Source organism: Triticum aestivum, chromosome 2A (assembly GCF_018294505.1).
Source record: "Triticum aestivum cultivar Chinese Spring chromosome 2A, IWGSC CS RefSeq v2.1, whole genome shotgun sequence".
NCBI lineage: Eukaryota > Viridiplantae > Streptophyta > Magnoliopsida > Poales > Poaceae > Triticum > Triticum aestivum.
Window position 1 is genome coordinate 572602122 of NC_057797.1, and position 14764 is coordinate 572616885.

The following is a 14764-nucleotide window of genomic DNA, read 5'->3' on the forward strand; positions in this document are numbered from 1 at the left end:
CCACCCCTACCATATTTATAGGTTTTGTATACCAATTTGGGATGAAATGAAGAATAACCTTCGTGTATATGCGACACCATGGTATCGATTTCTTCGGGTAAGACGCCCCGCTCTCTCCACATATCATTCGAATTATAGAGTCTCCTGACCTCATTAATCAATTGAAGTTTCCAAAAGCTACCATGAAATCTCCGGTGAAAAGTGACGTTGTGATTACTTCTAGATCCAATGAAAACTTTCGAGATAATACAAAAAGTGGTCATCATTTCTTCCTCTTGGTAAGTTGGCTGGTTTCTTCCCATTCTTTCTTCTTTCCACTAATCTAATGGTTTCATTCTCCCATCGAGAGGTTATGATACTAGCAAGAGTCCTATTCTTCTCCTCTCGATCCTACCTTGGGTTATGTTTGACAGGGATGGTCAGTGAACTTCTATTGGTTTCAAAGGAGGATAGAGATCCATTGGGGAAGGCTCGAAAGGTTATTCGATATCAAAGGTTGACCCTCGACGCGCCGCAGCCACTATTTTTACTCCTTTTATGCAATTATGAACGAAACTTTCTCGATTCCAATGCAACTTATCCTTTTGGAGTTGACGTAACAAACTACGCGAGCCTCCCGATGAAGCCAACAGAAATCCTATCCGAATACTAAAAATAAAAGGCAATTTCATTATGGTGGTATACCAGCTGCCAGTTCTGGAACTTCCAGTTCCAATCGGAGCATATAGATCCGTAAATGGATTTGTATGTATAGCCACTTCAGTCGTGCTCCTCGTTTCTCGAATGGAAAAAAAGTATCTTCTTTCTGGGAACATGCTAAACCAGAAATTCTTATGTTCGTGATTCTTCATCCACCGATGCAGAAAATCTTCCAGTTTTCCATTCCCATATGAGGCAGGAAAGTTTATGGGCAACAGGTCGGCACGAAGTGATTCATCATGTTCAAACATGAACCTTTCGCTCGTTGGGGACGGTTTATAAATCATCAAATTCCCACAAATGGAATGAGAAGTGGGTCCATGTAAATGATCGAGACCTCGCAAACAACAACGTTCCTTCCCCATATGGAGTTCGGGACCCAAGGGCAATCGTTGAGTGAACTCTATCTTATTCGTATTAGTTGACCTAAGCCGCACCATTATTGCAGGGGTGGGGCTCGGCCTCTGAACCGTACGTGGGACGAGTTTCTGCCTCATACAGCTCGGGCCGAAGACCGGGGAAGTTGAGGAGAGATGGGGAGACCCAACTGCTGCCGGTCGGGACGGACCGGAAAGGGGGCGGGGATAAGCTTGTGAAGAAGCAAGCTTATTGCCCCACCCCCCAAAAACAAACCGACCCAGCAAGAAAACGTATGCGCTTTAGCAACAAAGCGCTCATCCCTTGCTTGCTGCTTCGCGTTCTTTCTATTCCATCCCAGTCCATTCCGGGATAGGCGGCTAATAGAATCTAATATGTGCAGTAGTCGTCGTCTGACCAATCGGCTCGGATACCAGACCACTTGTGCCCGCCCATTCTGTCTCGCCCTAAATGGAATGGCTCTCTTAGTTACGCTGTGCCCCGACCCGAGTCCCCACGTCCGCTTTTATCCGCCCGCAACCCGGCCAACACAACATTAGGGACGTCCCCCCCATTCTATGCTGACCCGGGTCGGGGCTCGCTTTTTGGGAAGCCCGTTCCCACCGTGCTCACGGCCCGGCTGGCCTGCCAGCGGTAGTGGGAATTCTCCCGTTCCCTGGTCAAAAAAGGGTTGGTTGGATGCGGGATCTACTCCATGAGGAGCGGTACGGACGTAGATGATATCATCACGACCTCTCTTTGCGTACCGCTAGGGATGCTTAACGCCACTTCGCCAACTGGCATTACCTGCGCTTTCGTGTCTCTCAGTGTGGTCAGCACTGGGTGTTTCCGAGCAGCGAGGCTTACACCCATTCGCATTAATTCATCCAAAGTTCCTTACCCTTATGCACGAATTTTGGAATAAGCCATCTTCCTATCAAGGTTAAGGAGTCAGCTGAGCATCCCAGCGGCGGGATTGAATACCCGGATCGAATCAGAGTTCACGCCGCCCGCCCTGAACAAATAGAATAGGAGGCATGGGCCACAGGTCGCACATAAGCCATCGGGTCGCACGACAGAAGAACACCCAACATAAAGATGCACACTCCTCCATGTGAAATAGAAAGATTCATCTTCACTTTTTTGTAGTAGTCGTGACCAACAGCCATCAGCAGTCGGCCCGTTGGTAAGGCGAGAGCTTCAAGCCCGCTTTCTGGTGGCACAGCCCCCAAACAAGCACCACTCGACGAGGGGGGGCGGGGAAAGCTACAGGCCCAAAACCTTCGACCCTTCTTTCTATATGGGGGTGCCCGGGGCACCTCATCTTGTCATTTTGTTGCTCATTCCCCTTAGGCCGAAGTGTTTGGCCTTTACTTCGGAGCGCCCTCTCACGCTTCGCTGACCTATCGCGTGGTAAAGAGAAGAGAGTACGGAAGAATTGTAAATAGAGCAGACCGCAGAAAGATTCTAAATATGACAAGTCCCCCATGGATTCGATAATAAGGAAATGAAGAACGGGAACGAAATGAAATAAAGCATTTCTAGCAGATGAGCTTCTCTCCATTTTGTCTGGTAATAGAATAGGGCGGCTTGCTTTGACCAACACTCCACTTTTTGCTCTGTCCATGGAGCGTATGAATTTCCTTAAATGTAGATAGACCAAAAAAGGGAATAAACGGATAGGAATAGGAATTATAGTACCATTGGAAGAAGAGGCACCAGTGGGAACATCTCTACTGACGAACCATTTCAATAGTACGGGTGCTGCCGTGCCACGGGGCACGACCATGGAAGTAATGAAAAAGAAGAAGTTCTGTAGTTGGACCATCTGCTCTATCCGTTCGATTTGAGCTTCTCCAGAGAAGATGAGACGCTAAAAATGAAAGTGTTCGCAACGCATACCGAAAAAGGGTACCTATGTTGCCGACCATTAATGACTAGTTTGAAGACCAGGAGCAGGGGCACGTGCCAAGAAAGATTTGTTACTTTCCCTATGGTTTTCGAACGTTTTCAATAAAACCTTCTCGTAGAAGTATTTTCACAAAGTTTTCGGTAATATTAGTAGATGCTATTCGAACCCTTCCTTTTATTAAGATTCGAATTCTTATTCTTATTATTATCTAATTATTCTTTTTTTTCATGTATATGCGTCAGACACAATCTACTAATTGATCTATATTATGATACCCTAATATATCATAGTCTCTACTACTAGTATTTTTAATACCTCAGGAGCTCATGAGACTCTTTTAGTGAAATTCATAAGTCTCAATTCCCGAGCGATCGCACCAAAAACTCAAGTTCCTTTTGGATTTCCTTCTTGATCAATGACAACCGTCATCATATCGTATTATCATACCGTTGTCACGTTTGAGTTCTTTACATGTACGTACAATTACAGCTCGTCTTACTCCTGTCTGATCTTTCTAGAGGCATTTTGGGCACTGCTTCTTTGATTACAGCAACAATAACGTCACCAATATGAGCATATCAGTGATTACCAGCTCCTAAGATTCGAATACATATCAATTCGATAGCCCCACTCTGTTGTTATCCGCTACATTCAAAAGGGTCTGAGTGAGATGGATCTTGGAAGTCTGGTTTTTGATTGGATAGTGATCTCGGGCACGAGTGGTTGATCTTCGCGGGCCGTGAATGGCCATGGAAAGGAGTATTGATGTCAATATGTTCAATCGAGAAGATTGGACGATGAAAGACGGATCCTTTGTGGTTTGAATAATAGGTTGTGGTCTCGATATTGGGCTATGGGCTGATTGCTTTCTGTATGAGCCTCTTGTGATTGGGCTCTCGTGGGCGGATTACCCGATGTGTACTCATCTTCCAACAAAGAGGAGAAGACATAACCAGAAGAATTGTGAGAAATAAGTTAATTTATCAAGTTGAGGCATTTCGATTTGGATTTCAAATAAGAAAGAAAAGACTCCTGCGCCCTCGAGAGCATTCTCTTTCACTTGCATTTCTTCCTGAAGTTGGCTCGAAGACCTGTCCAGCCTTGATTTTCCCAGTTATTACTCGAGCGCACTGAGGCAACTCTAAACTAAGCTCAGGGGAGGGGTAGTAGGTATGTTTCAAACCCTCCGGCACCTTGAAGAACGATGGCACTAGATCGGGAAAGATGAATGACCAATGAGGACAGGACAATGGGGGAAGTTGGTAATAGAGAATCCTCCCTTCTTCTTTGCTTTCTTGCCTGAAAAAATCCAAAACTAACCATTGGAACCTCATGGGCTACCAAGTTAGGAGATTCATTTTCTTTATTACTTTTACTTTTTTTACTAAGTTATTCTAAAAGATAAGAGCTAACCGACCATCCTGATTGAATGTTTGAGTACTCAGAGTCTCTCGTAAGTATGGAAAGAAAGTCTCTTCTTTTCACAACTCCTAAATTTCCCATCAGCCTATCCAATCTAATTCCAGACAGAGTCAGTAGACCTTACTTTAGTGTAGGTAGTGTCAGATAATTAGGAAGTCTTGATAGTCTTTCGTATAATCTCTTCTTCAATCCTAGGAGCAAAAAAGGAATGTCCTTTAGGGACCTTTGGATAAAAAGATTTCCGACCTCTTACTTTCGTAGTTATGAATTGCGGAATAGAATCAATTATGGAATTCATAAGTATATATCCCTCATCCCTATTGGTATCGGTTTGGGCCACTACCCAGAACCCTGCCAGAGCCCTATTTTTAAGAAGAAATTGACAGTCTTTTTTAGAACTAGAACTATGGTAAAATCCAGTATCGACAGGCCTAGTTCTTTTCCTTTGCTTATGCAGGGCAAGAATTTGTCGAGTTCAATCAGTGCAATAAGAAATCCTAAGTCTTTTTTTGGTCAGGCGACACCCAGATTTGAACTGGGGATAAAGGATTTGCAGTCCCCTGCCTTACCGCTTGGCCATGCCGCCAAATCCGATCCAAAATAGAGCAAAATCTTATTCATCCACATTATTTTACTAATTTTTATTCGTAGGAGGGGATTATTAAACCCTTTTTGATTTTTTTTAGATTGTTGAATCCCTTTGTACTTATCCCTTTCCAATCCCTTTTAATAAATTCATTCCTGTTTTTTATTGGACCCAGTTTTATTCTCTTCGATTGATTGTATCTCAAAACACACATTGCTTAAATACCTTCTCTTTCTATTGAAAAGAGAAAGGATTTCCAGTCACAGCAAATTTAGGAAAAATTGGAACCACTAACTATATTATTTGTTATTATTTGTTATTTTTATAAATTCTATTTGTTAGTAGTGAACGGTTCTAAAATGGGTATTTTATCCCAAATAGTGTTTCCTTAATGGCATAACAAAATCAAATTGATTTACGGCTAATCAGTATCAATTAAAAAAAAGAGAATTATGATATTGATATAGTGTGACCTGACCCCTGTTGCTCCAAGTGAAATTCTTTCTAGGGTTCTTAAAGATATTCTCCATTTTTTCCCTTTCCCTACAATAAAGTAATAGTCTGAAGGCTAGCACGCACCATTCCTCGCTTATGATAATCTAAGGCCAAAAAGAAAGAAGGCTCACACCATAATAATACATACCCTTTTTCCTCGATCGTCAAGGTCGTGGATTTGGATCGATTTCGGTTTTACGGGCTTCATACATTGTTAAGAAAAGTACTCGGCATTGGAAAGCATCACGTTCTGGCCACACACAAAAGAAGTCAGTGGAAGGTATGGAATTTCTCGACTGAAGGTCAGAAAGAAAGCAATCGCCAGTGCTCTCGGTTCCAGCAACGAGTCTTTTCTCTGAGAATTAAGAAAAACAAACTAACCTTGTCTGTCTATGTTCACCTTGACATGAAAGACTCTTTTCCTAACCTGACTGTTCTACCTGGCTAGTTCACTTCACTTTTCGAGGGATCCTGGATTGGAGTTCACTTGTCTATGAGTGTCCGAACAGCTTCAGATCCTTCCAAGGCGCAGGGGTTCTCTCTCCATTCACTTTGAGCTGGGTTTCTTGTGATCTTTTTAGTAGTTTTTCCGTCCCATTTTTTGGTAAATTAAGTCTTACACAGCTGTCCCCAAGGATGTCCATTCCATTCGGCAGGGACTCCATCTCGCATTCGATCTCCCTCCTTTCCCTGAAAGAGTCGAGGTCTCTCTGGACTTCTCTTTTGCCTCTCTACCAGATTCAGAAAAAGGGAGGAAGAGGGCCTCTCGACGGGAGTGATTCCCCGAAAAGAGATCGTTCCCAGCATCCTCGAGTTCGTAGTCAAACTCACCTTCATCCACCTTTCATGGACTGGCGCGGGCAAGCGCCGATGTCTGGAGCAGGAGATGGAAGCTTGGGTTGAGGAGGCTGTCAACGAGTCATCAAAGGCGATAGATTGGTTATATTCGGATTCGTTTGATTTTGATTTTCTTTTTTTTTGTTGCCTGGTTCGGTCTCTCCGAGTGGAATAAGTGGGTCCTTCTTCTTTTTCCTGACTGATGAAGGTCGAAACTGAAGATCGAATCAAGCGAAGTCTAGATTCCTATGTTCGTACCAACTCAAATGATTGATGAATTGGATCTTGAGTATGCTCACTCCGCTACTCAGCAAGGGTGAAAGAATGACAAAGAGACTGACATCACAGAGGATGGGAAGGACCCAATCGCCTGCCTCTTTCTTGGTCCACCCCCCCCCTGGTGGGTACTTTATAGCTCACAACACGAGATAGGCAGATATGTGACATAGAAAAGTTGCTTTCATTGACAACAAGACTCTCTTCCTGATTGGGATTGGTCTGTGCAGGATCTCCTTCCCTATGAGACTCTTGCTTCCCTTTGAAAGAGGCAGACCCCTACTTCAATTGTCATCTGACGCCTCTACCCGCCCTTGGTGTTCGTAGATCGGTTTTGCAAGTTAGGGTTTGTGTGGTGGGTTTCGATGATCCCGGGTAGCTCCTCACTTGGATGAGGAGTGGGGAAAGAAGATTGCGGGAGAGATCGGTGAAGAAGTGGAACTAAAGGATACTATAACCAAAGCTTAAAATGGGGGGATGAGGCTGATGTTGAGCCGGGTGATGAAGCAACTTCACCGCAGCAAGAAGCCTAGTGAGCGGTTGACATGGCGGAAGGCCGTTCTACCTTTCCCTGTGCCAACAAAGCAGGCATACTTGATTGACTCTTTGGGGCTCGTGAGAGACATTCATATTACTGCCTCTCTGATCGTAGATCGTCAGGATTCATCATTGTATATCCGAGATCTGAAAGTGTGGCAAATGGATTTAAAGGCATGGAAAGAGGCCGCCCTCGTGCAAGACTTCTTTATTCTCCCGATTTCCCTCCTCCAGTTGGATTGACACGAAAGTCCAGTGATAACGTTGAAGTACTTTAAAGAGTCCCTTTCAGCCCCCGCTTTATCATAGGAAGAAGAGTAATCTAGTTTAGGGGTAAGTGCCCTTTTGTTGCCAATATCTAGAGTCCTGTTGTGTCGATAGAGCTCGGAAAACTCCTCTTTTAGTGATGGATTCTAGTAGCCCTATGCCTAGATTGCACAAGAACTACTCCGCTTCTATATTGGAAAACACTGTGTTTGAGCTTCTGAAAAGAAATGAAGCTGTTACCTGATCCAAGCAGATAAGATGCTCACGGCCTGTCCTGAGCACTACGGAGATATTTCTTGATCCACATGAGAGTTAGCTCCCTACACCTACACCGGATTATGTCAATGAGAGCTTGCCAATAGAGATACTTCTGACTTAGAGGCACCAGAGTTGGCCAACTCAAATTGCATTGACAGCGAACCCTTGGTAGATGATTCAGAGCAAGATCAGATTCTTGATTGTTTTTCCCTTTGTTTGATCGAGCGATGCCGAATCTTTAGAGCGCATTTCCACCTATCCATGCTTTACGACTTGTCGCCATGAAGCACATGCCTGTGAAACCTTCTTATTCTACAGAATAAATAATAAAGTACTTAGTATGAATGGACTAAAGATCCACTTTTCAAAAGGGACGGCTCCGCCTACATGTGAAGATCTTTCAAGCGAAAATAATGGGTAGCCATGAGAAATCTCGATCGGCGACTCTGATACCATGATATCATTGGTCGAAGAATTCCTTGCCTCGCGGGACACATAAAGAAGAAGAAATTACAAGAAGACTTACCAAAACGGCGCGCTCCAGGTCGCGCGTCCGCTCCACCTCGGCCTGGACGAAGGCCTCGAGCCATTCCGTCTGGCCTCACAGGCGGCGACTGACGGTGTCCAGCGCCGCCTCCTCCTGGGTCTGAGGCCCAAAGACAACGGCGCTCCTGCTCCGCGACGGCTGCGGCACAGCAGCTCGGCGCCCTCCCTGCCGGGGCACCAAGGCGTACTCCCCGTTGGCCGCTCGCAACGCGGCCAGCACCTCCTCTGACGCCCCACCCGGCGCCGACGGCGCCCCGAACACCGGGATGCCCTGAGTCGCCGTCTTCGGCCCAGTTGCCGGGGCGGCCTCCGGCACTGCCACCCGCGGTGCCTCCTCCAAAACCGGCGGCGCCTCCGACACCGCCGCCTGCAGCGTCTCTTCCAAAATGGTGCCGCCTCCACCACCATCAGTCCCCGCTCGCCCGACCACGTCGGCCCGCGGCGGGGTGTCATCCGCCACCTCCACGACCGCCCGGTCGGGGATCACCACCGCAGCCCGACCTCCACGGCCGCGCTCCCTCGCCAACGACGGCTCAAAGACCGTCGCCGCCACCACCGTGCCCTCCGGCATCTCGCGCCAGGCCGGCTCCACGCCGCCTCGCGCCCATGCCGCCACCGCGTCGGTCCAAGCACGGACCGACGCTGCCTCCAGCTCCGCCTCGGCCCGGTTCGTGTCCCGCAGGCCACGGCTTCGGCGTCGTTGGGTTCCAGGACGAGGTCCGAGTCGGCTTGTCCCTCCACCTCGGCCTGGTCGGCGAGGTCGGACCAGCTCCTACAGAACTCGGCCCCTTCAGCGGTCGCGGCTTGATAACCCACAAGTATAGGGGATCGCAACAGTTTTCGAGGGTAAAGTATTCAACCCAAATTTATTGATTCGACACAAGGGGAGCCAAAGAATACTCTCAAGTATTAGCAGCTGAGTTGTCAATTCAACCACACCTGGAAATTTAATATCTGCAGCAAAGTGTTTAGTAGCAAAGTAATATGATAGTAGTGGTAACGGTAACAAAAGGTAATGGTAGTAAAAGCAATGTTTTTGGTATTTTGTAGTGATGATAGCAATAGCAACGGGAAAGTAAATAAGCGAAGAACAATATATGGAAAGCTCGTAGGCAATGGATCGGTGATGGAGAATTATGCCGGATGCGGTTCATCATGTAACAGTCATAACCTAGGGTGACATAGAACTAGCTCCAGTTCATTGATATAATGTAGGCATGTATTCCGAACATAGTCATACGTGCTTATGAAAAAGAACTTGCATGACATCTTTTGTCCTACCCTCCCATTGCAGCGGGGTCCTTACGGAAACTAAGGGATATTAAGGCCTCCTTTTAATAGAGAACCGGAACACAGCACTAACACATAGTGAATACATGAACTCCTCAAACTATGGTCATCATCGGTAAGTATCCCGATTATTGTCACTCCGGGGTTAACGGATCATAACACATAATAGGTGACTATAGACTTGCAAGATAGGATCAAGAACACTCATATATTGATGAAAACATAATAGGTTCGGATCTGAAATCATGGCACTCGGGCCCTAGTGACAAGCATTAAGCATAGCAAAGTCATAGCAACATCAATCTCAGAACATAGTGGATACTAGGGATCAAACCCTAACAAAACTAACTCGATTACATGATAGATCCCATCCAACCCATCACCGTCCAGCAAGCCTACGATGGAATTACTCACACACGGCGGTGAGCATCATGAAATTGGTGATGGAGGATGGTTGATGATGACGATGGCGATGGATTCCCCTCTCCGGAGCCCCGAACAGACTCCAGATCATCCCTCCCGATAGGTTTTAGGGCTTGGCGGTGGCTTCGTATCATAAAACGCGATGATTTCTTCTCTCTAATTTTTTTCTCCCCGAAACTCATTATATGGAGGTGGAGTTGGAGTCAGAGAGTCAACAGGGCGCCCAGGAGGTAGGGGGGCGCGCCCCCCACCCTCGTGGAGAGGTGGTGGGCCCCCTGGCCTTCATCTTTTGCAGTTATTTTTCTTATTTTCTGAAAAGTGGCTCCGTGAAGTTTCAGGTCATTCCGAGAACGTTTTCTACTGCACATAAATAACACCATAGTAATTCTACTGAAAACAGCGTCAGTACGGGTTAGTTCCATTCAAATCATGCAAGTTAGAGTCCAAAATAAGGGCAAAAGTGTTCGGAAAAGTAGATACGTTGGAGACGTATCAATTCCCCCAAGCTTAAACCTTTGCTTGTCCTCAAGCAATTCAGTTGACAAAATAAAAGTGATAAAGAAAAACTTTTACAAACTCTGTTTGCTCTTGTTGTTGTAAATATGTAAAGCCAGCATTCAAGTTTTCAGCAAAGATTATAACTAGCCACATTCGCAATAACGCTTAGGTATCAAGTTTACTCATATCAATAGGATAATCAACTAGTGAGCAATAATAATAAATCTCGGATCACAACACTTTCTCAAAACAATCATAATATGATATAACAAGGTGGTATCTTGCTAGCCCTTTCTGAGACCGCAAAACATAAATGCAGAGCACCTTTAAAGACCAAGGACTGACTAGACTTTGTAATTCATGGTAAAAGAGATACAGTCAAGTCATATTCAATGTAAATTAACAATAATGAATGCAAATGACAGCGGTGCTCTCCAACTGGTGCTTTTTAATAAGAGGATGATGACTCAGCATAAAAGTAAATAGATAGGCCCTTCGTAGAGGGAAGCAGGGATTTGTAGAGGCGCCAAAGCTCGGTTTGAAACAGAGTTGAATAATATTTTGAGTGGTATACTTTCATTGTCAACATAACAACCAAGAGATGGCGATATCTTCCATGCTACACACATTATAGGCGGTTCCCAAATAGAATGGTAAAGTTTATACTCCCCCTTCCACCAACAAGCATCAATCCATGGCTTGCTCGAAACAACGAGTGCCTCCAACTAACAAGAGTCCCAGGGGGAGTTTTGTTTGCAATTATTTTGATTTAGTTTGCATAAAGCATGGGACTGGGCATCCCGATGACCAGCCATTTATCTCGTGAGTGAGGAGCGGAGTCCACTCCTCTTGAGAATAACCCGCCTAACATGGAAGATACAGACAGCTCTAGTTGATACATGAGCTATTCGAGCATACAAAACAGGATATTTATTTGAAGGTTTAGAGTTTGGCACATACAAATTTACTTGGAACGGTAGGTAGATACCGTATATAGGTAGGTATAGTGGACTCATGTGGAATAACTTTGGGGTTTAAGGGATTGGATGCATAAGCAGTATTCCCGCTTAGTACAGGTGAAGGCTAGCAAAAGACTGGGAAGCGACCAGCTAGAAAGCGACAACAGTCATGAACATGCATTAAAATTAATCAACACCGAATGCAAGCATGAGTAGGATATAATCCACCATGAACATAAATATCGTGAAGGCTATGTTGATTTTGTTTCAACTACATGCGTGAACATGCGCCAAGTCAAGTCACTTAAAGCATTCAGAGGAGGATACCACCCTATCATACCACATCATAACCATTTTAATAGCATGTTGGCATGCAAGGTAAACCATTATAACTCACAGCTAATCAAGCATGGCACAAGAAACTATGATCTCTAATTGTCATTGCAAACATGTTTATTCATAATAGGTTGAATCAAGAACGATGAACTAATCATATTTACAAAAACAAAAGAGGTCGAGTTCATACCAGCCTTTCTCATCTCAGTCAGTCCATCATATATCATCATAATTGCCTTTCACTTTCACGACCGAACGATGTGAATAATAATAATAGTGCACGTGCATTGGACTAAGCTGGAATCTGCAGGCATTCAATAAACAGGAGAAGACAAGGCAATATGGGCTCTTTTGTCAGATAAACAATAATGCATATAAGAGCCACTTCAACAATTTAATCATGGTCTTCTCCTATCGACCCCCAAAGAAAAGAAAAGAAATAAAACTATTTACACGAGAAAGCTCCCAACAAGCAAAAGAAGAACAGGAAATCTTTTTGGGTTTTCTTCTTTTTAATTACTACTGCAAGCATGGAAATTAAACTAATTAAAAGCTACAACTAATTTTTTTTGTTTTTCTTAAGATTTATTAAATGCATAAGAAGAAAGCATAAAAAGTAAAATAAACTAGCATGGATGATACAATAAAAAAGTATGAGCACCGACATCTAGCAAATGAGTGTGTGAACATAAATGTAATGTCGGTGGGAAATACGTACTCCCCCAAGCTTAGGCTTTTGGCCTAAGTTGGTCTATGGCCACGGCTGGCCTGGAGGATATCCATAATAATAGTTGGGGTCGTGCTGTGATGAAGAAGAGGGAGACTCCGCTTGCCACTGGCTGACAATCATCTCCGGATCCCACTGATAATTAGACTGTCGTGAAGGATCAATTTGTGGTTCCGGCTCTGGCTCCTCAGCTGGTGCAGGGTTCCAGTAGGCGTGAATAGCCTTCAACGGAACAAGGTACGTGCCTACAAATAAATCAAACAAAGAAGGAGCAGGCAGGGTAATAGTCTCAGGATAATGTTTATTAAAGAACAATTGATATTTAAGCTCTACTTCCCTGTTCTTAACAATAAAATCATGTGCCACCATACTTTTATAATCTATATAAACACGAGGCAGCACATTTTCTTCCTTCTCAGCATGCCTAATAGGTATGTTAAAATATGTAGCTAGGCGTGAAGCATAGATGCCTCCAAAGATGGGGCCCTTTGTACGGTTCAGACTTAACCGTTTAGCAATAATGCCGCCCATACTAAAAGTGTTATCAATGTATAAACCTTGGAGCAAAATAATAATATCAGGGATACTAAGGTTTCCACAGTTTCCGCGACCAATTAAGCAACGACTAGCAAATAATGCAAAGTAACATAAAACAAGAAAATGTATGCTAGTGATTCGTGCATCGGAAACCTTCCTTGTTTCCCCTACAATGATAGTATCAATTAATCCCTCCACATCATCACGATGTGGTTCTTCTGTCTTGCCCTCAAAAGGGACTAAACAAATCCGACAAAAATCATAAAGTGACATCTCCTTATGATCATCATATAAATGAAACTCCACCGTAGGTGGTGAGTTCCTAGAATGAAAATGAAAGTTTTGCACAAACGTATTTGTGAGTAAGAGATACTGATCGCATTGGTCATGGAGGAAAGCGGTGAGGCCTGCATTTTTAGCCAATTCATGAAAATCTTCATAAATCCCGGCTGCTCTCAAGAAATCATCGGAAGGCCATTCACACGCCCGAATCTCCGCGGTGCGAGGCAGATTATACTTAGGCTTCGGTGCCTTTTCCTTCGAGCTTTGGCTCGATGAGCCCCTCAAAAGTCTCCTCATCATTTTCTGAAAAATTCTGAAATTTTTAGTAACTTCAAAATAAAAGTAAACCAAACTCAATAATATTGATAGCAACTACTCCTACAAGTGCCTAGGGCCTATATCATGCATCAAACTACTTTTGACCATATAAATTTGACATGCAAGCTCAAGAACATGGTCACCTAAGCAGCAAAAATTTGCAATGAATAAAGCACTAGAACAAAAACTAATTGTGCCAATGGAGGAGTCACATACCAAGGAACAATCTCCCCAAGCAGTTTTGTGAGAGGTGCTTTGAGCAAGGAGATGGAAAATGGCAGCAAAATGAGCTAGGACTCGGGTTTGAGCTGGATATTCGTGTTTGGTGGAGGAAGAAGGAGTGTATGGGTGAAAGGATAAGTGGAGGAGGGCCACCGTGGGCCCATGAGGCAGGGGGGCGCCCAGGGGGTAGGGTGCGCCCTCCACCCTCATGGGCAGGTGGTTGGCCCCCTTGCTGTGTTCTTTGTGCCAAATATTCTCAAATATTCTGGAAAAAATCATATTTAAATTTCAGGGCATTTGGAGAACTTTTATTTTTGAGGTATTTTTATATTGCACGGATAATCAGATAACAGACAGAAAAATATTTATTTATATTTTATTTAATATAAATAACAGAAAAAGTGGGGTACAGAAGGTTGTGCCTTCTAGTTTCATCCATCTCACACTACTGGAATTAGCTAATTTGCCGTCTGCCAATTCTTTGTTGTCTGCTGGCTGACGGCAAAGAAGGTATTTGTCGTCCGCTTACATAAAACGGACGGCAAAGAACTGGCTGATGGCAAAGAAGGTCTTTGCCATCAGCCAGCTCTTTGCCGTCCACTAGCGGACGGCAAAGAATCTTTGCTGTCAGCTGGCGGACGGCAAAGAGAGAGATGGGCCGCACTAACGAGCTGCTTAGAAAAAAACCTAACGGCCCCCTCTTTGCCGTCTGCTAGCAAACGGCAAAGGGCAAAAAAGCGGACGGCAAAGGGGGGCGGACGGCAAAGAGATAACGTTATTTTTGGCAGACGGCAAAGAGGAAACACAGCACACAGATCGATCACGCAGATCGATGACTTGGCAAGATCTCAGACGCACATCTCCACCCTTTGTCGGACACACACCCCAGCCACCCATGATGCACGCGCCCCCAGGTCAGCACCCACGCGCCCGGCCCCACGCCCTGTCTTCTCTCTCCCTTATCCCCACCCCCACCGCAC

General features: G+C 44.7%; 1 protein-coding gene and 1 non-coding gene across 2 annotated transcripts; both read right to left on the reverse strand.

Annotated features, from left to right (window-relative positions):
• Positions 1–288: 288 nt before the first annotated feature.
• LOC123189496 (cytochrome c biogenesis CcmF C-terminal-like mitochondrial protein) lies at positions 289–1154 on the reverse strand. The gene has a single exon (XM_044601926.1). The coding sequence runs from the start codon at positions 1137–1139 to the stop codon at positions 480–482; it is 660 nt and encodes a 219-aa protein (XP_044457861.1). The 5' UTR covers positions 1140–1154; the 3' UTR covers positions 289–479.
• Positions 1155–4905: 3751 nt separating this feature from the next.
• On the reverse strand, positions 4906–4976 carry TRNAC-GCA (transfer RNA cysteine (anticodon GCA)). The gene has a single exon. It is a non-coding gene; the product is annotated as a tRNA-Cys (tRNA).
• Positions 4977–14764: the final 9788 nt, after the last annotated feature.